This window comes from Ictidomys tridecemlineatus, chromosome 7 (genome assembly GCF_052094955.1).
Source record: "Ictidomys tridecemlineatus isolate mIctTri1 chromosome 7, mIctTri1.hap1, whole genome shotgun sequence".
Lineage (NCBI taxonomy): Eukaryota > Metazoa > Chordata > Mammalia > Rodentia > Sciuridae > Ictidomys > Ictidomys tridecemlineatus.
The window spans coordinates 9,016,028-9,040,402 of record NC_135483.1 but is presented as its reverse complement, the minus strand read 5'-3'; the positions used below and the strand labels follow the sequence as shown (position 1 = coordinate 9,040,402).

At 36.2% G+C, this 24,375-nt stretch overlaps 1 protein-coding gene across 14 annotated transcripts in view; it reads left to right on the top strand.

The window, feature by feature from the left end:
• Phf20l1 (PHD finger protein 20 like 1) overlaps positions 1-20,048 on the top strand; it is a 71,057-nt gene extending 51,009 nt beyond the window's left edge. For all 14 annotated transcript variants that reach the window (XM_078016681.1, XM_078016684.1, XM_078016683.1 and 11 more), the window contains 7 exons: positions 3,353-3,517; positions 7,651-7,832; positions 8,888-8,987; positions 10,274-10,469; positions 13,548-13,911; positions 15,101-15,263; positions 16,728-20,048. In XM_078016681.1, coding sequence (XP_077872807.1) covers positions 3,353-3,517; positions 7,651-7,832; positions 8,888-8,987; positions 10,274-10,469; positions 13,548-13,911; positions 15,101-15,263; positions 16,728-16,870 — 1,313 coding nt within the window. In that variant the 3' untranslated portion in view covers positions 16,871-20,048. The remainder of the gene's footprint in view (positions 1-3,352; positions 3,518-7,650; positions 7,833-8,887; positions 8,988-10,273; positions 10,470-13,547; positions 13,912-15,100; positions 15,264-16,727) is intronic.
• Positions 20,049-24,375: the final 4,327 nt, after the last annotated feature.

Genomic DNA, 24,375 nt, shown 5'->3' with positions numbered 1-24,375 from the left:
CGATGGAGTGGTTCAAATTTTAATTTGTACCACTGAGCTATATTAATTTTACCTCCTAAACTTTCAGGATTGTTTATCAGACTGTATTCTTCCTTTAACAAGTTTTTACCTATATTTTTTGGCATACTAAGTTTTTATTCTTGTATATTATTCATTTAAATGAGATTGCAGAGGCAGCAGTTTGGCTAAGTAGTTCTTCACAGCTATTCCATATACTATTATTGGGTTAGGACATTGTGATGACCAGAACTAGTTTACAAGCTATAACATTAACATCAGGTTCAGTCTGTGTGGATGAGGAATTGCCATATTGGGGTTTATTAGTGATATCTTTACCAGTTTTTATTTTTGTTACTTTGCTCACTTTTTTTTTCTTGTCCCTGTTAACATGAAACCGAAAGTATAAAGAGGTTAAAAAGAGCTAGAGCTAGAAATGCAGAGATTCAAAACACTGTATAGTAAAACCAGAGGTTCCCTGACAAGAGCTAGTGAACACACAGCTTGGTGTTTGATACAAGTGATAAGTATGTGCAGGTATCTCCCAGAAAGGTGTAACCTGGTGATGAGGGTGGCACAAAATAAATCCATTTAAAACTCATAAAAGCTGAGGTGATGGAGAAAAGGGAGTCAGTGTAGGAGATTACTCTGCTATAAGCCTTGAAACAGCAGAAGACTTTTGATTCATAGTAGCCAGAGAGTTTAGGAGTAGGATGCAGGTAGTATGCCAAAGGCCAAAATAATTCATTTATTTGAGAATATAATGGTAGGGTGATTTAATATCAGCCATGTTTTACTTTTAGCACCAGACTGTGATTCCTGTCATTATTTTTACAGACTCCTCTGTTTGCTTCCCTGAGAGGTAGCATAGAATGTAGTATTTAGAGGGCAGCTTTGGAAGGTTTCAAATCTTTCTCTCTCTCACAATTTCCTCATTTCTAAAATGGTAATGATCATTTTGACTGTGAATATGTATTATCAATATTAGATAGGATAATCATTGAAACATACATGACACAGTACCTGGCATTTAATAGATGCCCTTCCCCTACCCGTGCCTGGGTACCTTAGTGTTGGTCAGGCTGCAGTGTTGCTGTAAGCCTCAAAGAGGCAGAAGAGTACAGTGGCTGTTGTCTGATGGCATCAGCAGCATCCCAGTGTTTCTGTTCCCCACTGCTGGGCCTGAGTCCCAGAATCTGGGCCTTCATAGGCTTTCCAAGTAGTGCATACTTGCTTTAAATGTGTAAATCTACCCATAGCGCTTCTTGGTTAAGAGTAAGGCTCCTGGAGTCAGTCCATCTGGATTTGAATGTTTTCTTTACCATTGATAGCTGAGTGTTCATGGACAATTTACTTAACTTGTTCTGCCTGTTTTTGATTTGTGAAATAGTACTAGCAGCTGACCTTCTCTTATTGGATGGTTGTGAGGATTAAGAGTATATAGAATGTGCTTAAATTTGTTTTCAGCACAGAGTGGCTATGCTCTGGTGTTGTTATGATTACCGGGTAAGTTTCCCAAGGCTGCCATCACAGATGACTATAATGCATGTTTGTTTCCTTCAGAGTCGGAGGTCAGATGTCCAAAATAGGTTTTACTGGGCTAAAATGAGTAGCAGCAGTACGGCATTTCTTTGTGGAGTTCAAGGAGCAGTCTCTGTCTTTGTCTTTTCTAGTTCTGCATTTCTTGATTCCAGTCCCCTCACACCCTGAAATCCAGCATTGGCCAGTGAAGTCTCATCACTTTATTATAACACTGGCTCTTTTGTCTTCCTCTCTTACTTTTAAAGACCTGTGGGATTCCTTTGGGTAATCCAGCTGGGTAGTTTAATTTCATCTACAGCCTTAAATTCCCCCTTGCTATGTTCTTTGAAATATTTCCGGGACCCAGAGACTAGGTCAGAGGCGTGTGTAGGAACTGTTTTTCTGCCTACTTCACTGCCAGCTTCCAATAAATGCTCAGTTCTGACCCGTGTTATTACTACTCTTCTGTCGTAAACTTGCTTTTCCACTTTCTTTTTCTACCTTTTCTCAACTCCATCCACTCTTCTCTCCTTTTATTTATTTTCTAACCTATCTCAATGACATCATTTGCTTCACGCTCAGTTGAGGAGACAGACACATCAGGTGGAAACTTACTCTTCTTCCATCACATGTACATACCTCCCTGCATGTGTGCATCCTCTCCTTTGCCTGTATTATTATGGAAGGAATGTTTGTCTCTCTTCTGAGAGTCCCATTTCTTAGTACCATCACCCATGCCCCTGCATCTTTAGATTCATGTAGATGATGTGTGTATAGGTTCTCCCATCTTAAAAAGACATGCTCTGAATTCACATTCCTCTGTTGTCTCTGTCTCCTGATTATTCTCTAGCCCCATCTTGGACTTGCTTTCATCACTATTTACTGAAACAGAAACCTGGAAGTCCCTCTTGATGATACCATCTCTGCTATCTGCCTCCTATCTATAATATCACTCATCTTTCTTGATATCCTCACTTTCCTCTCAGTTGCCATCATCTCTGTCCAAGTCACCATCAAGTTTTGCCTAGATTGCTGCTGAGAGCTCTGACTTACTGCCTTCATTCTACCACTGAGCAATCAGAAGTAGTATTGGGCTTGTGTCACATCCTATCACCCTTATAACCTTCAGTAGCTTTTTATTACCTTAGAATAAAACTATAAACACTTGTAACCTGATGTGGCCACTGTCAGTCCAGCTTCCTTTCTTATCTCCAGCCTCAGTCTCACAGTTGTCAGGTAGATGTGCCGTATGCTCCTACGCTTCATAGCCTTCCTCAGTGCCTAGAATCGCACTCCTTCCCTTAGACTGCATGGGGCTCTTTCCCCTTGTGTACATCTACAAGATTCATTCCAAGCTGAGAAGAACACAGCTTTGACAGAGCTTTTCCAGGACCAGTTGATTTCTTTCAGAGGCTTTTTGCTTGAAATATTTATTGATCAAATTATCACTATAATACTGTGCTAGACATTAGGAGAACCTCTTAACAAAACTGCAAAAAAAGAAAAAGAATAATTTCATTTTGCATATTTTACCACACACATAGCTATGATTATAATGGAGCATAACAGAAATAATCATTTTTCGTGTCTGGACCACCCGACAAGAGTTTACTCTGGTGCCAGTTAGAACCTAGGGATCCCTGTTGAGTGTGCTGCATGGGGTGTATTGATTTCCTGATCAGATGCATCATTAGCTAGCTGTTCTCAGATGAGAGGAGGTGGTAGTGTGATTGTTTTACATACCCTGAAACATGACTTCCTCATGATTTTTGTAGTGACCTTTCTTGATTACTTGATACTTTATTAATATGTCTTTGTGTATCTTATGTTGCAGACTATTCAGACTATGAAGACAGTTCCCTAGAATTTTTGGAAAGGTGCTCTTCTCCACTAACTCGATCTTCTGGGAGTTCTCTGGCTCCGCGAAGCATGTTTACGGAGAAAACTACAACCTATCAGTACCCCAGGGCAATTCTGTCCGTTGATCTTAGTGGTGAAAGTATGTGTAACTGTGTAATGGTTAAAAAAGACTACATTCCTAACTGTGGAATTAAGAATATTGAAAAAGTTATTACATAAACTAATAGGAAAATCGCAATATTAGAAATATGAGCTGTATTTTATTTGTATAAAGTAAAACTGGCTTTTATACTTCGTGGTGAAAAAGAGAATCAAGCAACTAATACCAGTGTCTACTATATATAGTCCTTCTATTGGTGCTTTTACATATATATCCATATTCTTTTCTACTAACTTAGAAAGCAGTATTGTTATCCACATTTTATAAATAAAACAAGTAAAGGCTTATGATAATTTTATGGTTGATCAGTATTAGAATTAAAACTTGAACTGAGGTCTTCATTAGCTCCAGAGATAATGTTTTTTCTCCAGATATTTAGCATAATTTTTAAAATGTACTTTAGATCTGTAACCAAAGATTTGGGACTGTGCTCAGGTCAGGGATTTGTGCACAGTCAGAAATTAGGCCCCATCAGGGTGAAAAGAGCACTAGATTTGGAATTTTCAGATCCTCCTCCAAGTCTGCTCCTGATAGTGGAAGGTGATGCTGACTCCTACAACTCCTTCTAATCCTAAAGCAGTAGGAGGAGAGACTTTCCCACCTCTAGACACTGGGGGCAGTGGCTTCACAGTAGAGCTGTGGCACAGTAGGGACCAAAATCTAGATGAGAGGTAAATACCAGAGGCTTCATTTTTGATATAGCCCAGGGATCCTTGTGGGTGAGCTTGCTTCCTTAACCCTTCTCCGTGCCCTAGATGGTAGATACTAGGTTTGGTTTTCTTTTGCACTGTTACTGCTGGCTCTCTTCCAGGCCTAACTCCTTCCTTGCTCTCTGTAGAGAAGAGCATATTCTTCCCTTTACTATGAAATAAGCACACAACACTTTTAAGACATTAGGGAAAGGATTAAGAAAAATGATCTCCCTGCCCCTCTGCCTTTTGCCAACAACCACAAGTTACTTTTTTCGTATTGGGTCCAATGGTTCTGAACACCCAGGTGTACATAATAATCATTGCTGTAGTGCTTTTAAAATACTCTGATCCTGGGTCCTACCACAATTAAATGAGATTTCTGGGAGGATCCTGCCAAAATATAGTTTCTGGGCAGGGTTTAGAAATCACATAGGAACACCTATACCATGAGCCATCAAGATTTGAAGATGGTGTCTTGCTAGAGAGTGTTGGAGAATAGGAGTTTATATCAGGCTAGCAATAGTGCCAGACAAGAAAAGGCTATAAACAGTCAAATATATGTACCCTTAATTCTACACTGCCTTCTGTATAATTGAGCACTGGGCTAGGAGGAAGAAAAGAGGTATTTAATAGAAGCAGGTTTGCAAACATGAATACACATCACAGCCATTTGGAAGACACATTTTCTGAGCCTTTTCTCAGAATTTCTGATTAATGCTGGGCATGGTGGTGCTCACATGTAATCCCAGTAGCTTGGGAGGTTGACCAGCCTCAGCAATATGGTGAGGCTCTAAACAACTTAATGAAGACTTGTCTCAAAAAATAAAAAGGGCTGGGGATATGGCTCACTAGTAATGTACCCCTGGGTTCAATCCCTGGTACCAAAAAAAGAAAAAGGAAAAAAAAAAAGAATTTCTGATTAATAACAAGTGCCCAGGTGATGATAATGTTGCCAGTCTGGGAACCAATTTTGAGAATACTATCTTGTGAACCAGCAATAATAGTTCAAGGGGTAGCAGTTCAAAGGAAACTGGTGTCCTTGTGGCCACTCAGTTGGCACCATTGTCCCCACGCCCCCTTCCCCACGTAAGTGTAAGAGGAACTTTTATTTGCTTTTCTTATACAACTTTCAACTCAGTTTTCAACCCATTTACTTGGCTCCCAGAATTCAACCAAACGCACTTTTAATGCTTAGGAGTTAGTTATTCAAATTGGATTTTCTGGTCAATTTGTTAAATTTACATGCTGAACCAAAAAGAACTGATGACCATTCAAGTATATGTAAGTTCCACACTAATTCCTTTTAGTGATATAGTTTAAAGTTAATTTTTATCGTATTATGATTGCCATTCATTTAATACCATCTATATACTCCAGTAGTATTTGAAACTGCTTATCCATTTTGAAACTTGAACTTACATTCAGGAAAACCTAAGAGAAAATACTAGTTTTGGATTTAAGCCCACAGGATTATGGATGAATGAAATTTTTCTCTAGAGTCTTAAAACTGTTCATATTATTCATATTAGAATGATTTTTCCTGTCTCATTTCTTTACTTCTGGATTCTTGAATGCTCTCGGTATTTCTCTACCATTACCTCATTTCTATTGACTTGATTTTCTCCAGAATGTTCCTGGGACCTCAAATAAAATATTTATATTTCTATAAAATACTAACTTAAATAAATAAAAACTAGAACATTCAAAAATATTGAATCAGGATAAAAATAAGTAAGATTAGAAGCTGATAGAAGAAGCACTACATCACATGAAATCTTTTATTTTTTACTTTTTTCATTGTTAATAATTGAACCCAGGGCTTCATGTGTGCTGAGTATGTGAAATATTTAAAACAAAAATAGGATGAGTTTTTATAGTTTGAATCCAGCCAACTTCCATCTAGTCTGATTTAGTCTGAAAAGAACATTTTCTCTCTATATTGATAGCCTCCTTACCTCTTCTACATTCTGGTTGACTACAGTACATATCAGGCCTAGCTTAATTTTCTTATTTTAAGGTCACTCTCACTTTGCTAGGGTATTTTGTTTGAAGCCTTCAAGTTTGAAACTCCTCAGGGTCATAACAGTGAGTAAACCTACATTGAAGATTGGACTGCAGCAGCACTTCTCCTACTGGTCCAGGTCCGTGGTGCTTAATAGTTTAACAAAATGTGGTCACCTTCCAGTAAAAAATGCTTTGCTTATTCTTGCTTTCATGGATTTTGACGTTCTAGAAAGGGGAAATGAATGATACACTAGTGAAGGAATAAAGAACACGGTATGACTAGGGAAAGGGTAGGTGTGGTACTAAGGAGTGTCTGTCCAAGAGCCCAGCTGAGTGGGCTCCATTTTGGAAAGGCCCAGCAGCAGGGTTAAGGTCTAACAAGTGCCTTGTGAGGACTTAATTCCCAACTTTTCTCCAGCTAACTATAGTATAACTATAACTGCCAGTAGTGATGACTAGGAAATCTTTTCATCAAATAAAATAGCCAGTTTCCTTATTTCCTTATAAAACCTTCAGTGTCAAGTCGTCATTTCTTTCTCTTATGGTGTTATAAATATGTTTATATTTATATATTATATAAATATGTTTAGCTTGATTTTTTTTCTCAATAGCCTGAACAAAATGATAGGTTTTGGCATCTCTGTTATTACAAACACAACCCTGAAGCCTGCCATTTAAATCAAGTTGTGTGGTATGATCGTTCATATAATCTATGGAATTATTAAAGAATTCTATTAAAGTGAAATTATATTTTTAAAACATTCCTTGGGGAACTCTTGATCCTAACTGAAGAAACCCTGGTGAAATTAAAAAGAACACAGGCCTTAGGATCAAGTAGTCCATCTTAAGTTGGCTTTATCACCACCTGGCTGCACTACTCCTTCAAGTTATGCACTTGTGTTTAAAGTGCTCAAGATAGGGTCTTGTGTGTATCAAGTGCAACAGTAGTGCTACTGATAGTATTAGTAGTATTATTATTAGACCATAGGTGGGCAAGCTCTTTCACATCTTCGAAGTTGCTTATCTCTGTAGTACAAATAATAAAACCTGTCCTTTTACAACCAAAAAAGGGTTAATGTTCATGAAAACATTGGATCAAAAGGAAAGTATGTGGAATCTATACAAATTTAATATATTAATAGCAACCTTAGCCATGTTCTCTGTAAGCATCAATACTAGGGGATACTTACTGTTATTTAGAACAGTGTGTGCATAGGATGGGAAATAGTCAAAATTACCCAATCTCCAAAAGTAATGTTTCTTTGTCCATAGAGAAGTACTTCATTCACATTTATTTGCTCCTTATATAAATACTTAATAGCTTTTAATTCACTTCTCAGAGCTCCTTTTTTTCTGAAAAATAACATAAAAATGAAAAAATTGTGCTGAATAAACTTTTTAAAAAATATCTTCTAGACTTATCAGATGTGGAATTCCTAGATGATTCTTCAACAGAGAGTTTACTTCTGAGTGGGGATGAGTACAATCAAGATTTTGACTCAACCAATTTTGAGGAATCTCAGGATGAAGATGATGCTCTTAATGAAATTGTGCGATGTATTTGTGAAATGGATGAGGAGAATGGCTTCATGATTCAGGTAGGTGGTTCACCTCTCTTCTGTGCAGTAGGGATTGTGCAGAATCCCCCTAGGTGCATCAGAAGGCCTTCCCTTTTTACCAACCATCTTATTAGAGATACAGGTCCCTAAGATATTGTCATTTTTTAAATGCCAGTAGTGATGACAAGGAAATCTTTTCATCAAATAAAATAGCCAGTTTCCTTATTTTAGAGACTGACCCTTAGCTACAGTATTTCTCAGTTTCAAGCTGAAACTCTTCAAAGCATTGTGGTGGATAAGCCTCACATTGAATGTTGGACCACAGTAGCCATTTTCTACTGGTCTGAGTCCGTGGTGCTTAATAATTGACAGTATATAGTTACCCTCCAGTGAGTGGAATTGGAAGTGTTAAGTTTTCAGTACTCTCAGCAGAAAGAAAAACTCTTCTGCAAGGGTTAGCAACTTCTCCGTGTAGGAAAGATATCTGTAAGAAAAAAGAGAAGCATAACCCATATTTTGTGGTGATGTGGAAGATTTGGAGAGGTTAGTTACCAGAATAAAGCAAGTGTAATCTCTTCTTCTTTCCTTTTTCAATGGTATTCTCAAATAAGAGAACTAATTTTGTATTTATACTCTTTTTTTTTTCCTACACAAGTAGTACTTTCAGAGGCTACAGGCACTGCTGCAAATTTGCTTTAAAAATATTCTGCACTTTAGATAGATACTTTTGTGCTGGGGATGTCTCTCAGTGGTAGAGAGCTTGCCTGGCACCTGCAAGGCCTTGGGTTCAATTAATCCCGTCCCCACACCCTGCAAAAAAAAAGAAAAAGTTTTACATGTGTGATTGCCTAAAAGTAAGTGGGAAACAGATGAGGAAAATTCTGACGTTTTTATTATTTATATAATTTATCAAAATCTATTTTAATAGGTCCAAAAATAAAATCAGCCTTGATTTCATGACTTCCTTTTGTTATAATGAATGAGGATTGAATTTTTTGTGGCAAGAAAGCAAACCAGCTTCTGAAGAGATGGCATGATATTGACTTCAAGGGTGCCTTTGCTGTCAGTACTAAGTCTCCTCTGTTCTTTGGCAGTGTGAAGAGTGCCTGTGCTGGCAGCACAGCGTGTGCATGGGGCTCCTGGAGGAGAGCATCCCTGAGCAGTACATCTGCTACATCTGCCGAGACCCACCTGGTAAGGCTGCTTCACTGTGCTCAGTACAAGGTTCCCGATCAGCTGGTCACATTCTAGAGTATGTCCACTGCATATGGCACCACTGCTTCTTGGTCAGATAGACTCTGCTTCCATATAAAAATTTAAGAATACTTTTCCACTGTTTGTTATAGTTTGATTTTTTTATTAACTGCTTAGACATACTATCATGAAAGACTTTTCTTAGAAAACTAGCCTTTGTCTATTCCTATGTATTGTTTTTAGTGAGGCTTATTTATGGTGTTTGAATGGACTGTAGTCTTCATGGGCACTCCTCCTGGAATGTTTTGAAGAAGTTTCTAGTCTCTATACATTTCTGAATATGTATATTCAGCTCATTGTAGAGTAGATGAGATCTCAGGACACTGCCTGTGATCACCTTTTTCTTTGGGGCAACTATAGCACAGACGATTGCATTATACAAAGGAATAGCACTAAATATGGCAGACTGAGGGGACACCTGAGCTTTTTGACTCCTAGTCTATTGTGCGTTCTACTTCATGCCTTTCTCTGTGTCAGGTGGGTCTTCAGTTCTTCATACTGAATATAGTTTCAGCCCCAGTGGCAAAAAATAACTATGTATTCTCATTAAAAGGCAAATGAATTGTTCCCATGCCTACCAAAAAGAAAAAGTCATGGTAAGAAGCAAGAGAATGATTGAGATCTGTATCAGTGAGACATTTCATACTCATGTGTTCAGTAGCCTTTTTTGGATACCTTCTATTTGCCAAACATTGTGGTCAAATGAATGATTCAGGCTGTGCTCTCAGCTGTCTCGAAGTGGAGGAGGAGGCACAGACACATGAATGTCTAATTGTAACAGGATCTGATTTGTATTAACATTAAGGCTAGAGAACACTATGAAATCATGGACATGGAGCAGGGGTCCCTGTTTGCTCACCTAGAATTCTTTGTTATAAGCCACTTAAAAACAGAGATTATCGAGAGAGAGAAGATTCCCTATAGTTTCTCTGTAGCCCTGTTATCCATTTTAGAGGACATATGACTGATACATAAAATTTCAGTGCACTCAGGGTTCCCTTCACAAGTGTCATCTGTTACTGATTACATCCTTAATGTGATTTCTGAGTCCTCTATGGAACACCAGAGATGTGCAGGGGTTCTCCCATCATGCTGTCTTCCTGGGCTTTGAATCCAGTCTTAATTCCACAGCTTGCCTTGCTAATGCATAACATGAGGGTTAGCAGCTGAAGGGAGATCTGGGTCAGTGGAATCCTTTGTGACTTTAATGTCAACTTCATCTGCAGGTCAGAGGTGGAGTGCAAAGTATCGTTATGATAAGGATTGGTTGAATAATGGGAGAATGTGTGGGTTATCATTTTTAAAAGAAAATTATTCTCATCTCAATGCCAAAAAGATAGTTTCCACACATCATCTGCTTGCTGATGTCTATGGTGTAACAGAAGTACTACACGGGTTACAGCTGAAGATCGGAATACTAAAGTAAGTGAGGGGTGGAGAGGGAGGGTCACACTTCAGTGTCCATTTGAACAGAAATCAGAAAAAGAGAAAAATAAGTTAATCATAAATTTAAAAAAATAAACAAGCAAAACAGATGCAGGTGGTCTTTGCATCCAGTAGCAGTTTGGAAGAGAGAATAGATACTTAAATAAAGTCTACTTTTTAAAAATAGGAAAGATTAATAACCCTTTGGATGACTGCTACTATTGCCTTTTGTCATAGAGGAGGCAAGCGTAGTTCAAGGACCATACAGCATCTAGTTTGTCAGTCAATTTGAATCCAGGCCTACTGTTGCTTGTGCTTGCTGTGTGCACAGAATTAAGGTGTGGACTTCAAACCTTCATTAGTGAACCCTGTGTTTTGTATCCTTTAGGAATGTTCTTGAGGTAAAATAGATTTTATTTTATGAATCTGTAATTACCTTAGAGCTTATTGTACCAGCTAGAGGAACCTGGCAGATCCTAGAATCCACCTCTGCTGTGCACCAATGTATTTTAGTCTTAGACAGTTGTCACTTAAAGAAAAGACTGAACTGCTGTTAAGTGACAGTTTAGAGTGTTCTTCAAGGCCTGTGTTCAGTCCTTCCTAATTTCTGACCAGAATCCATTAAAAACACAAAATTCATATTTCATATAAAAACAGACTGTTGTTTCACTGGATAGTCACAAGATTTTCTTCAATTAGACTTGCCCTTCTCCCTTCTTCTCTCCCAGTTCCTGGGTCTCCTGCATCCTTCCCTTATGATTTCTGAGCATCTCATGGTTCGGCCATTCTCTCTCCTCGCTGATATTACCTGTTGTATTTCATGTGAACGTTTAGTGTATTGTAGTTCCCTGTGGCTCTAGGCTTGCAGTCTTCAGTCCTTCCTTCATACTGTTGCCAGTGTGAGCTTAAAGATAAGAAGGAGCTTGTTTCTTGATAGCATAGTGTCCTTCTTTCTCATAGTAAGGAGTCAGCTGTCCAACGTGCGCTCGGAGTCCCTTGTGTGACATAATGTGTCACCCCATCTTTCTTCTCCCAAGTGTTTTGCCCTAGTGTCCCAGCTACACCAAACCATAACCCCTAAATGAAGCATTCTTTTGTTTTCTTTCTTTCTTTTTTTTTCTTATTGTAGTACTAGGGATTAAACCCAAAAGCACTTTACCACTACACGCCTCCAGCCCTTATTTTTTGTTTTTTTTGAGATAGGGTCATCACACTAAGTTACCTAGGCTGGCCTTAAGTTTGCTGTCCTCCTGCCTCACCTCCCCAGTTGCTGGGGTTACAGAGGGGCACCACTGTGCCCAGATGGAAGCATTCTTTCTTATAGATGTAGGCCTTGTACACCCAGAATAACTTCCTGCCATTAGTCTCCCTAGTAGGTACCTTTTCATGATTACCTGCCCAATGAGAGCTGATCACTCCTTTCTTAGAAAACTGCATACTGGTGTCATGGACTTTGATGTGCTTGATTTTTTTTATGTCTGAATCCCCTAAATATCTTATCATTTTATCCCTAGTGCAGAGTGTAAAGGATAAATAGTAACAAGTGAAATTTGTTACAATTGTGTGTCGTGAACCTGAATAAAGATTTCTTTATTTAAAACCATGTAAATGCTGAGTCTTGAAGGAGAAAGTTATGGATTAGGCATTTTTAAAAAATCTAGTTTTCTTCCTTCTTGGTTTCAATGAGAGTTTCACCACATTCAAAATTATGCTAAGGATTTTAGCTGGACCATTTCTGCCTCATATGCCCATAAGCCCTCTTTATGGTAACATTTCTGATAATATTATTATTTATTATTTATTGTAAGTACTTCGTGCCAGAATAAATCACTTTCATGTGATCTTTCATTGAATTATTATAGTAAGCCTGGGAAATAAATCTCACCTGTAAATGAGAATGGCTTGCAAAGTGATTACATCATTGCCCATGTTCTCAGTGGGCACAGGAGGATTCTGTCCATTGAACTATTGAACACCAAAGCCAGCTTTTTTTCTTCTATGGGATTTTTTACTATTTAACGAATATTAAATTTTCAAGATACAAAAGATAAGATTTATATTTTTAGAAACAACATATGGAATATTATTAGAAGAAAACTTATTTGACTTTTTGTGTCATTTGGAAGTTACTAATTTGCAATCAATTTTTAACCTTTTAGAAGGGTTATGCCTCCCACATAGCCTTCTTTCTCTTACGTTTCTATGATTGGAGTCCTGTTTTACTTACCACACCATTTTAACTATTATGGAATTAACTGATAGTATCTTGCTCCTTTCTTCAGTAAGGAGGGGTTAAGGGGATGCTGTCATGGATAGTAACGGGGAGTAAATGGGTACAATTGCTTTGGAGGCCAGTTGGACAATACCTAGAATAAAAATATATGACATTCATCAATTCCATTTCTAGAAATTTATCTGACCAAAATATTCTCATTATGTGCAAATACACATACACAGAAATCCACACCCATCTATTAGTGGGAGAATAGTTGACTAGACTAAACTTGTAGGAGGTAATCTTCAGTCACTAGAGCAAATAAAAGTAAGGCAAACCTAGAGCAAATAAAAGTACGGCAAACCTGTGCTCTGATGTGGCAAGATGCCCATAATGTATTATGGAGAAAAAAGGCAAAATCATATGAGTCCCAGTTGTGTCAAAAGAAAAAGTGTAGCTTATCTATTTAAAAAATAATGTTATGTATATTGGATTTCTAAGAAGGAGAGATTTTTACTTTGCGTACATTTATAGTTGGAATTTTTTGTCATGAACAGTTATCAACTTTTGATTAAAGGTTTTAAAATGTGCTCACCTAAGGGTATTCATATCATGCAATGAAAAAACTGCAATAAAAATCAATAGAAAAAGATGCATATATCAACTGATAACTTTAATGGTCAAGAGAATTCAAATTCAAATTTTGGATGAAATTCTAGAGTAAGTTAACTTAAAGAATACTTTTGCCCTGAGCCCTGACATCCTCTTTACCTAGTCCTGAAATTTATTATGGTCTTTTAACTTGTTGCTAGATTTTTTTTTTCCCCTGAATTGCTTTTTTTCTCCAACATTGTTTTAAGGAATAAACATCATCCTGACCTTCATCTCTGGGCTTGTTCTGGGAAGCGAAAAGACCATAATCAGGGAATGGCTGGAGTGGAGAAAAAACCAACAGTCCAAGACACAGTTAATCTAGAAGAAAAGAAATATGTACAGAACCATAAAGAACCACCTCGTCTGCCCCTAAAAGTGGAAGGAACTTACATAACAAGTGAACATAGCTATCAAAAACCACCCAGTTTTGGTCAGGACTGCAAGTCTCTTGCAGACCCTGGGAGCTCAGATGATGATGATGTCAGCAGTTTTGAAGAAGAACAGGAATTCCACACAGGAGATAAACACCATTTACAATACTCAGCAAAAGAGCATGGAATGCCAGAAAAGGTAAAATTGGTTCATTTGTCTGTGTATGGATACGATGCTGGATTAACAAAGGAAAACTTTATAAAACATACTGAGTTCCCAGGTTTTGCCTGTATTTCAAAGTTTATGATTAGCCGGTTACTTTATAGAAAAACACTGTTCATTTAAATATTTAATTATGCCTTGATTCAGAATTGTTGTAATTCAATAAAACTGTTAGCCTAACAAAAATTTCAGTTTTATAAACAAAATTATATACCTCCCAAAACTAATGAGCCACATTTCCAAATGAAAATGTGTGACAGAACATGAAAGTGCATATGTGTGTAGTAATTTTTGTTTATTTTTGTGTGGGGTAGATTAAACATGACACTTTGTCTTTCAAAAATTTTAACATTTGTAAATGTCTATCAGTCCCATTTTAATGGCTGTATACACACTGAATATCTATAAGCTTATTTCCTTTTCATTTGTATTATCTTCAAGATGTTGTGCTTTCGTTTTTTTATTGATTTTTCAATTAGCAAAGTCACTTTAAAATTTGTTCAGAAGAGATTATTCTATCTTCCTTTTCAAATAGTAACTAATTTGGAAGGCTTACACTTCATGAAATTTGTGGTAAATTATTTTGTGAAATGAATACTCCTTTTGTGAAATAAGTTATCTCTAGCAAATCCACATTGAAGTGTTGTGTGTATGGGTTAAACAGTTTCTACTCTGGAGTTTTTAGAAAATTTTTACCTTTCCTCCATTTTATTGATGTAACTGTGACAGTAAAGTTCAGTCTGTAGGTGACTAGACTTTTACTGGTCTTTGACAATTTCCTTGATTTTTTTCATATTACTTTGCCCTCGTTTCACTATTATCACCATTTGAAATTAATTGAGGAAGAATCGAGTCCATATTAACTAGTCATTCTAATTATGGAATAGAATGAGCTCAGCACATTTTATTGAGTCCTCCCCTGCATAGCACTGTGCTAGGTGTTGTGAGGCACATATGTAGAAGCACATCCACTCCTAAGAACACCAGATGTACTTTGATTATGTGCCTGCCTTTACTTTACAGACATCCTAGGAGGCAGATCAGATTTCAAAGATCATTGTGGGTGATGAGGTTTTTATTGTGCCTTTTCCTTTTTGACATTGCATTTCATCCAGCTCTGTATGTTTTATTTTGTTTTGTATTTTCCAATGGTCCTTTGGAGAAGAATTCAGCTGCAGGGAATAAGGCATTTGTGTATAATGATAAAAAGGGCAACGAAGACCCAGGAGACTCACACCTTCAGTGGCAGCTCAATCTCCTCACACACATAGAAAATGTGCAGAATGAAGTCACCAGCAGGATGGACTTAATAGAAAAAGAAGTTGATGGTAATTTAACAAAGACCTAAATACAATTTCGTGGCATGTTTATTGCTATTATGAAGAAGCTATTCCAAAGTTTTTTTTTTTAATTTACAGGATGAGCTGTTTCAGTGTTTCCTTTATACTATTTATCATATGTAGAATTTTTTAGGCTCTAGACATTATGACTGGGTATTTATTATCTTATTATCTTAGTGGTTTTCTTTTTTGTGGTAAGATGAATATTGATTAAATATTTTTTTTCTGCGCTCAGAATAAGACTCTTGTGGAATATTTATTGGTTTTATTAAACTATGTTTTCTTTGGCTGTCAGCATATAGAATTTAAGCATATTTGAAATATGAGGGGGAAATATTTTAATATTTATTTTCACTTAGGCTAGTGTTATTTAAGTAGAATTAAGAGAAACTCCTCCAAGGTAAAGAAGGTAAACCTTAAGTTTGCATATGAATTTTAAAGTAGTTTCCTCTTCTATTTTTTTAATTTTCTCATCAAACAGGAGCCCTGGAAAGTAGGCAGGAAAGATATTATCCCCATTTTGTATTTAAGAAACTAGGAAGAGTTGGCTTGCCAGATTCCCAAGGCAGCCTCCTTCTGTGCTCTCTGTTCCTTTCTCCTCCTAACTTGCAGGTTGCACTCTGCCTCCCCCTGACTTGGCTCTGTAGAAGCAGGCAGGACCTTGCCATTGTGCCAAATTGCAACTCTTAGTGCCTTTTCTTCCCCTAAGAAAATAAAAATGAAATGGACATCATTGAAGGAGCATCTTCCATGTGATTTTAAGCTGATTGTAGGGTTAATGTTTTGGTAGATTTTTGAAGCAAATAAATGCATCTTGACGCATTCCATATTTGGGAGATAGATTTTCAAAGGAAAATAATAAAATTGAATAATGTGATTAATTGCATTCTGCCTGGAACTTTCATATACTTGGATTTTTTTTTTTTAATTTCAAGAAATAGTGGTGGTAAAGAGGTGGTTAACTGAGAAATTGGTGGTTAACTGAGAAATTGCCCTTTGTCAAAAAGGAGGATAAACTAGAAATGACTTTAATGTAAATTAGTAGAAAGCTTGAGCAGAAATAGGGAACTATCTTTTCCTGTTACAGAAGAGAGTAAAAGGAAACACTGAAAATGAAGTTAGTTTATATGTATGTAAAGAGAACAATTGGGACAGGGATGTTACTCAGTGGTGGAGCACCTGCCTAGCATGCAAAGATATTGGGCTTCATCCCAGGGTGGAGTGGAGTTGGGCAGGGGATGTGTCACCTTAAATAACAGAGAGGTTTCATCCAGAGGGATTGGAACTCTTGGGTGCAGAAATGAACAGTAGAACTGGCTGGATCGGGCAGGCCTTCTGCAGGCAGGGTCTGTAGCACTTGGCTCAGTTACCCTTCTAACCTTCTAATTATCCAGTTTTCTGACTGTTCTTCCAGATACCATTTAAATTTGTTTGTTCTCTTCTCCTTTTTAGTTCTGGAAAGCTGGCTTGATTTCACAGGGGAGTTGGAGCCACCAGATCCTCTTGCAAGACTTCCCCAACTTAAACGCCACATAAAACAGCTCCTGATTGACATGGGCAAAGTACAACAAATAGCTACTCTTTGCTCTGTATGACAACAGTAACACTTCATGAAAATAATGTGGCTCTCTTCAGTGGAATCATTTTTATTATCCACAGGATTGCTAATGTGGATAGTTAAAAGGCTGAGTCATATTTGGTCATTTACTGATTTGTGATGTCAATAAGATGGTACCTTGGAAAGGAAAATGAAGAACAGCTTTATCAAGGAATATGAGCAAGCTGCACATGATAATATTTTATATGCCAAGGATCAGTGAAGTAGAATGTAATCTATACTAAGGGAAACGAATTGGCAGGATTTTGAATAGTTGATTACATGAAGCTCAAGATACCTGTAGAATGTGGTGTGTTTCTATAGTTTTTAGTAGAAAGATCCATGTTTATAAACTAGCATTGGCTAAAAACAAAATTGTAAAGGAAATTTAAATTCTGGAGAGTTCTACAAGGTTGGTTGCTCTAAGAACTTCCATCTCAGCAGTTGGATCCAGCTGCAAGGAAATTTAGGTTATTTAAACTTTCATAGGATCATGAGCTGTTTCTTGGGTGATGAATGTCCTTAATCAGAAAACTGACAGTGGAAATCTCACTTTTTGGGAAAACAATTGTGGAATCCTTACTTCATTATGAATGTATTTAAAAAACAAACACCAAATAATTGGAATTTATTTCAGGCATTAAGCTCATTAAAAACAAACTGGCTTGCAGAAGGGTCTGATGTGCCAAATATTGATGATACTGCTGGAAAGAGGATAGTTTCTATTACGTGAAGTTCTTCCACCCTAAGTCTTACATAATGCCATCAGTCCATCCTAAACCTGTAGACCACATGTGCTATAATATGCCATATAGATAGTTGAATGGCAGTATTCAGGCTTCAGCGTACAGTTTGATTCTGGGTAAGCTTGGTGTTTGCCTTCAGAAAAAAAAAAATTATAAATAACCTCAGCTGGGATGAGGAATGACAAAAATATCAAAATAATTTGTGGCTGTGGATTTTTTAACTGCTAGTAGTGGAATACTGGAAAAGCTTCATTTCTGAAGATGAATTTTATTTTTAAAAAATATATGCGCACTCAAAACTTTTAGCTTTGATTGCAGATGGACAGATTTCTGAAACCAAAGGCAACTAAGTTGCTGTGTTAGCTCTTGCTGGATTTTGAGCCTAGGTCCTACTGTCCGCCAGTCCTGTGAGTTGTATGCGCCCCCAGTGCTACGTACGCAGGTGTGCGTAAGTGTGTATGCTTGTTTTAAACAAACACTCAACGTACATATGTACATAATCGACACATATTTATATCACACATATCTAGTTTTATTACTATAGACTATACGAATTGGTGGTTAACATGAAATGTTACCTTTTAACAGACTGTTTTTAAAAATTAAAAATGTATGTACAGGTTTTGAAAATTTTTTAAAAGGGGAAAAAGACTGTTAAGAGGAGGCTTTTGATGACATATAACACTTGAATATTTTATGCCTCATTCTGTTTATCAGTTCTAGCGATCTGTATAAATGTATTTTAGAACTGATAGACAGTGAACTTGAATTTATCTTTGATAAGAATTCATGCCACTGTACATTCAGATATTATTTAAATTTGCAAACACACTGTTCTATATGTAAGGTACTGTATGTAAAACTCTTTATTAAAACTGTTCCACATATCCTAAAATTTCAGCTTGCCTTTTTGCGGCCTTATATTTTGATGTAAAGATTAAAAGAATATGCAAAACAGTCAGAAATTTTTATTGCCTTTTGAGATTCTCCAACTTGACAAATGTGCCAAAGATCAAGAGATATAAAGTGTAGTCTTGTGCATTTACTTGTGATAATTCATTTTGTCAAAGATTTTACTGAAATATTAAAAGCTTTAGCCGAGGTCATGTTGTGGGATAGTTGCTTAAATTTACATATTAAAGTGAAAAACTAGTGCCTATATTCAATGTGTGGAGTAAATTTGCTAATGTCTATATTTCAAAATTGATGCCATACCTTTCATATGTGTTTAAAAATAATTGCTCTCATATTTTTCCTCTTGGGGCTTAATTCTAGACATTGAGCCTCTATCTTCTTTTTTTTCAGAAATGGAGCAGTAGCCTAGTACCATGCCTTGTGGTATTGCCTAGGTTTCTGTCACTACACAGAAGACCTCTGCACTCAGTCACATCATCTGCCCAGTCCTTGGTGAATGTGTTTAAGTTAATGCATGTTTGTTCTTGTTCAGGTTCAGCTTCCCTACCCCAAAATTCTGAAATGCTCCAAGTTCCAAAACTTTTTGAGTGATGACAGGATGTTGCGAGTGGAAAATTTCATGAATGGTCTCATGTGGCTGGTCACAGTTAAAATGCAGGCTCACTAAAAATACTGTATAAAATTACCTTCAGGTTATGTGTATTAAGTATATATGAAACGTAAATGAAGCTCATGTTTAGATTGGGTCCTATCCCAAGATGTGTAATGATGCAAATGCAAATATTCCAAAATCTGAGAAAATCCAAAAATGTTTCTGGTTCCAGGCATTGATGATAAGGAATACTAAGCCTGTATCCTAGATCACTTTTTTAGCAACCAGCAAATTGGATATTCCCTTGTTAGATTACTAAAAGGTTTGCTCTGTGCATATTAATTAGAAATCTGTTTTTTAAAATTTAAATCTTTAAATATTAATTGAATGCACATATAGCCATTTATTACTATAGAGCTTATCAACAATTGGATGTAGCCTTTTAGCAACTAGTGGTCTGAGCCTTTTCGAGTAAATTAGTTTTGGAGAATCAGAAGCAAATCCATTGTGAGAAGTGTCAGATGAGATTTGTTTTTTCCTTTTAGCCTTACTTAAAAAAAATATATATATCACTATGTACATTTAAATACAAGCAATAAACTAGAAGAGGTGTTTCTTAAAAAGATAATGTTTTGTTTGCCATTCAAACAGTACAATGAGCCTGTGTTGGGAGGGATGCCTCTTAGGATGTTACTGATAAATATAATTTGTACTACTACATAACTTGTTTATGATTCTACTGACTTATTTTCATAATTCAGAGTAATGTACTTTTTCCTTAAAGGAATGTGGTTATTATCATTTCAGGTAAAGCCCCTTTTCTTAACACTAATTTTCACTGACTTCCTCTCATGTGCATATTTCACATGTTTAAAATGAAGCATACATACCATTTCCCTCTAATAAACTGTGTCTCCTGCCAATGTCCCTGTCTCTGTTAATAACATTGTCCTAATAAGAGTCCAGGCTTGAGGTGCTGAGTTGTCGCTCATATTCATTTCGTCACCAAATGTGGTGATTCCTCCAAATGGATGATGCTATCCTCCTCCTCAACCCCACTGGAAGCCCACCATTTTTCATGTAACAGAGGTATTGCTCCTGGCCTCTAACTTTGTCTTCATTCTAATTCATCAAATTTGTCTCTCCCAGACTAGAGGAGCAACACTTATGTCTCTCCCAATCTAGAGGAGTAACACTTAATGGGTACCTATTCTGTGCCAGGCATTATGCATATTATGGGCAATTTCTAATTTAATTATTTATTTCATTAAGATAAGTAAAAATCCTCATTTCCTAAATGAGGATGCTGAGGTTTTGAAACTTTTCTAGAGAAAGATTTAGGTGGCAGCTTCAGGATTCAAACCTTTTGCTAATTCAAGTTCATGTTCTTTTTCTAGCATGTATGCTGTAGCTAGTCTTGTTATTTCAGCTTCTGGCAGCCTTTAGTGATGTCCTATTGCAAATAATCTTCAATCCATGTAGTCTGGATCTTTTGCAGTTTACCTAGCCAGCTCTCAAGTTCAGGTAAATAGACCCTCACTGTTAGATTAACTATTCTTATTTCCATCTCTTGACTTCATATAAACTACCTGTTTTGGAACATTCTCCCTTGTCTGTGTCTCTGTTAAGCATCATTCTTTCGAGCTTCAGGGACTCTTCGTATGAGTTTCAGTGCTTTGCTGAGCCTTCCTGTAGGATGCTGTGTTGTGCCAAGCTATGGAAGAGGCATATCAGTGAATAATCCTTTCATAGAGTGAAATAGGCTTGGACTTTTTTGCAAGCTTGTCCTCAGATGTTCACTGGAGATTTACTAGTAGTTTGATCTCTGAGCTTTGGTTTTCCTGTTCATAAAATGGGAATAATACCTAACTTAGAATCTTACTTTGAGAATTAAGTACCTAGAAACTCTTATTAATAAATTTGAATTTGGGTATTCTGGGTGTCCCAGTTCAGAGGCTGGGAATGGATACAGAACTAACAAAATCAGTCTGTAGGCTAATGGAAGCATGAACATTTCCCAGTGAGAGTTTAAGAAGCCAAAGAGGCCAAAGAAAGGAAGATAATTAGACTAGGTGGAGGGACTTGGAGAAAAGGATCATGCATGTTAATTAAAATACTGACTTCTCCAAAGGGAGTTTGGAGAGTATCGAGTCTACTTATGATACCTGCTGTCTTTGTCCCCTAAAGAGGAACCAGAAACCTGACCTGTCTTGAGTGCACAATGTATTTATTAGGGAGATAATCCAAGGAACAGTAGGGGAGGAAGAATGGGAAGAGGGGAGGAAAAGGCTATAAATATGCATAAGTGAGGACAGTACTGTGGGCTTTAGGCTTTGCTTCTTCCATTTGAAGTTCATCATAAATTTAAACAGTCACACAGGGTGTGATTTCCAATTTATAAATATTAATATTAAAATCAGTTACATTTTTAAATGTATGCATGCATTAGAATGAATAGTTCTTCTGCTTACCAACTTTTATTTTAAAAACACATGAGCAAGCTCTTAACATTTGAAAATTGTGCATATTCTTATTTTTGCTTTTCCATTTTTCTGCCCATCAGAGCATTATCTTATATACTTACATGTCTTAATTCCATCTTTCTCATATTTTTGCTCACAAGGAAAAAATGGCACATTGTGATTAAAATGTGTTTGTTGGCTTCTTAATAGAGTACAAAAATAACAAAGCAAACACTAGCCTCATTGAATAGAGAAGTGGAAAAATCTACAATTAGATTTGAAAATTTCAACCCTTGTTTAGCATACAAAAATCATTAAGGATATAGAATACGTGAGCAAAAATGACCACCTAACTTGACTTAATTTACACTTACAGGACATTGCATCCAACAACAAAAAAAAGAATATAGATTTTCTTTTTGAGTGTACATGGAACCCTCAAAAATGACATATTAAATACTAGGCTTTAAAACAAGTCTTGAAAATGTAAAATAATAGAAATTGTGCATAATATGTCTTCTGACCACAACAGAATTAAACTAGGGATTGATGCTAGAAAGACCCAGAAAAAATTCCCAAATGTTTGGAAATATAACAATATTACTTTTAAATAACTCATGAGTACAGGGCAAAAAAATCTAAGTAAAATTTTGAAAATATTTGAATGAAAATGAAAGCAACATGCTAAGTTTTGTAGAATATAGCTCAATGTTAGAAATTTGTAGCTTTAAGGGCTATATTTAAAAAGAAGAAAGGCATGAAATCATGAAGATTACATCTTAAGAAACTAGAAAAATAAAGAACAAATTAAAACCAAATAAGCAGGGAAAGGAAGGGAAATAGTGTGTGCTAAAGCCAGTGAAGTACTAAGTGGACAAACACAAGGCCATGTGTAAACCAAAGAGCTAGTTCTCAGAATGGTAAGATTGATGTCCTGGGCAGACTTTACAAAAACAGAATGGAAAAGGGAATATTACGTATCCAACAATTTCTAAAAGATTTTTTGTGAACAACTATATTTAACAAATTAGAGGCTTAAATACAATGAAAAAATTCTTCAAGGGACAATTACCAAAAGGAGAAATTAAAGACATTGAATTAGTAGTTTTAAAATCATTCCTTGAAGAAAACTCTAGACCTAAATGTGAATTCTATCAAATATTTAAGAAGTAATCATTGGCAGAACATTTAAAAATGAAGAGCATTTAATTTTTGAGACCAACATTGACCTTCAGGAAAAAAAAAACATGGCAAGGAAAGAAAATTACATATCAATTCATATCCTGAATATACACAAAATCCTCAACAAAAATTAATAAATTGAATCCAGCAACAGATAGTAAGGATAGTTTAGCCAAGCCCAGTTTAGGTTGTTTTCAGTAATATGAAGTGGATTTAATATTCAGAAAATAATATATCAGTATAAGAATATAAATTTTTGTTAAAAGTATTTCACAAATTCCAACATCCATTCATGATTTAAAATTATCAGAAAAAAATATAGAAGGAATTAATGTGACTTTATAGTTTCTACCAAGAAAGCAGCATAATGGAAAAAAAAAAGAAGAATATTCCCTTCAACAAAGAACAAAGCAAGATGGTCTGCTATCACTACTTCTTTCCAGCTTTGTACTAGATATTATGACACTGGTCAATGCAGGAAGAAAAAGAAGTTAAAGCCATACAATTGGAATGGAAGAAAAACATTCTCAGGTGACATGTCGTATACCTGGAAAAATCTAAGGAATGCTATCAGAACTAATAGTTGTGTATATTACCAAAGAACTATTGAAATCAGAATTAACTAGCAATACCATTTTCCAGGCATGAAAAATGTCGACAGTTGGACAATAAAAACATGTATAAGATCAGAGTAAAAAATGCATAAAGATGACATAAATGAATAGAAAGATATATCAGGACTATGGACTGGAATACTCAACGTTAGTTCTCCCAAAATTGACCTGTGTCATAACAATCCTAATAAAAATACCAGAAGGCTTTTCCAAATAGAAATTAGCACACTGGTTCTAAAATTTATATGCAAAGACAAAGAACCTAGAATACCTCAGGAGCTTTTGGGAAGAACAAACTTGAAGATCAGACAATTCCTGATTTAGAGCCTTATTATAAGCCACAGTAATCAAGGCAGTGTAGAAAATGGCACAGAGATTGGGATGTAGATCAATGATACAGAATAGAGTATATAGAAATAGGCCTAAAACCCAACCACTAAATGGGAATCCCTGTTGTTCCACACCTGTGGCGGTGTCCCTGTTTGGGATTTTAGTCATTTGGGACTGCCTTAGTGGCTCACCATTCCAATTTGCATGTGCAATCCAATTACCCCAGTATCATTTGTTGAGAAGGATTTTTCCCTTGAATTATGTAAGTGCCTTTGTTGAAAATAAAGTAACCATATTACGAAGGATTTTTCCCTTGAATTATGTAAGTGCCTTTGTTGAAAATAAAGTAACCATATTACAAGGGTTTATTTCTGCACTAGATACTCTTTTATTTTATTATTATGCTAACATCAAACTGTTTTAATTACTGAAGTTTTATGATATGGTTTGGAATCAGGTAGTAGAACTCTTTAAGGTTTTTTAAAAAATTGTTTTTGCCAAATCTAGATTTTTTACATTTCTGTCAAAGATTTCTGAATCAAATTGCCTACTTCTTTTAAAACCTGCTGAGATTTTGACCAGAATTAAAGCTATATAGATCAATTGCCATCTAAACAATATTGAATAGTCTTATGATCCACAAGCATGATAACTTCCTCCAT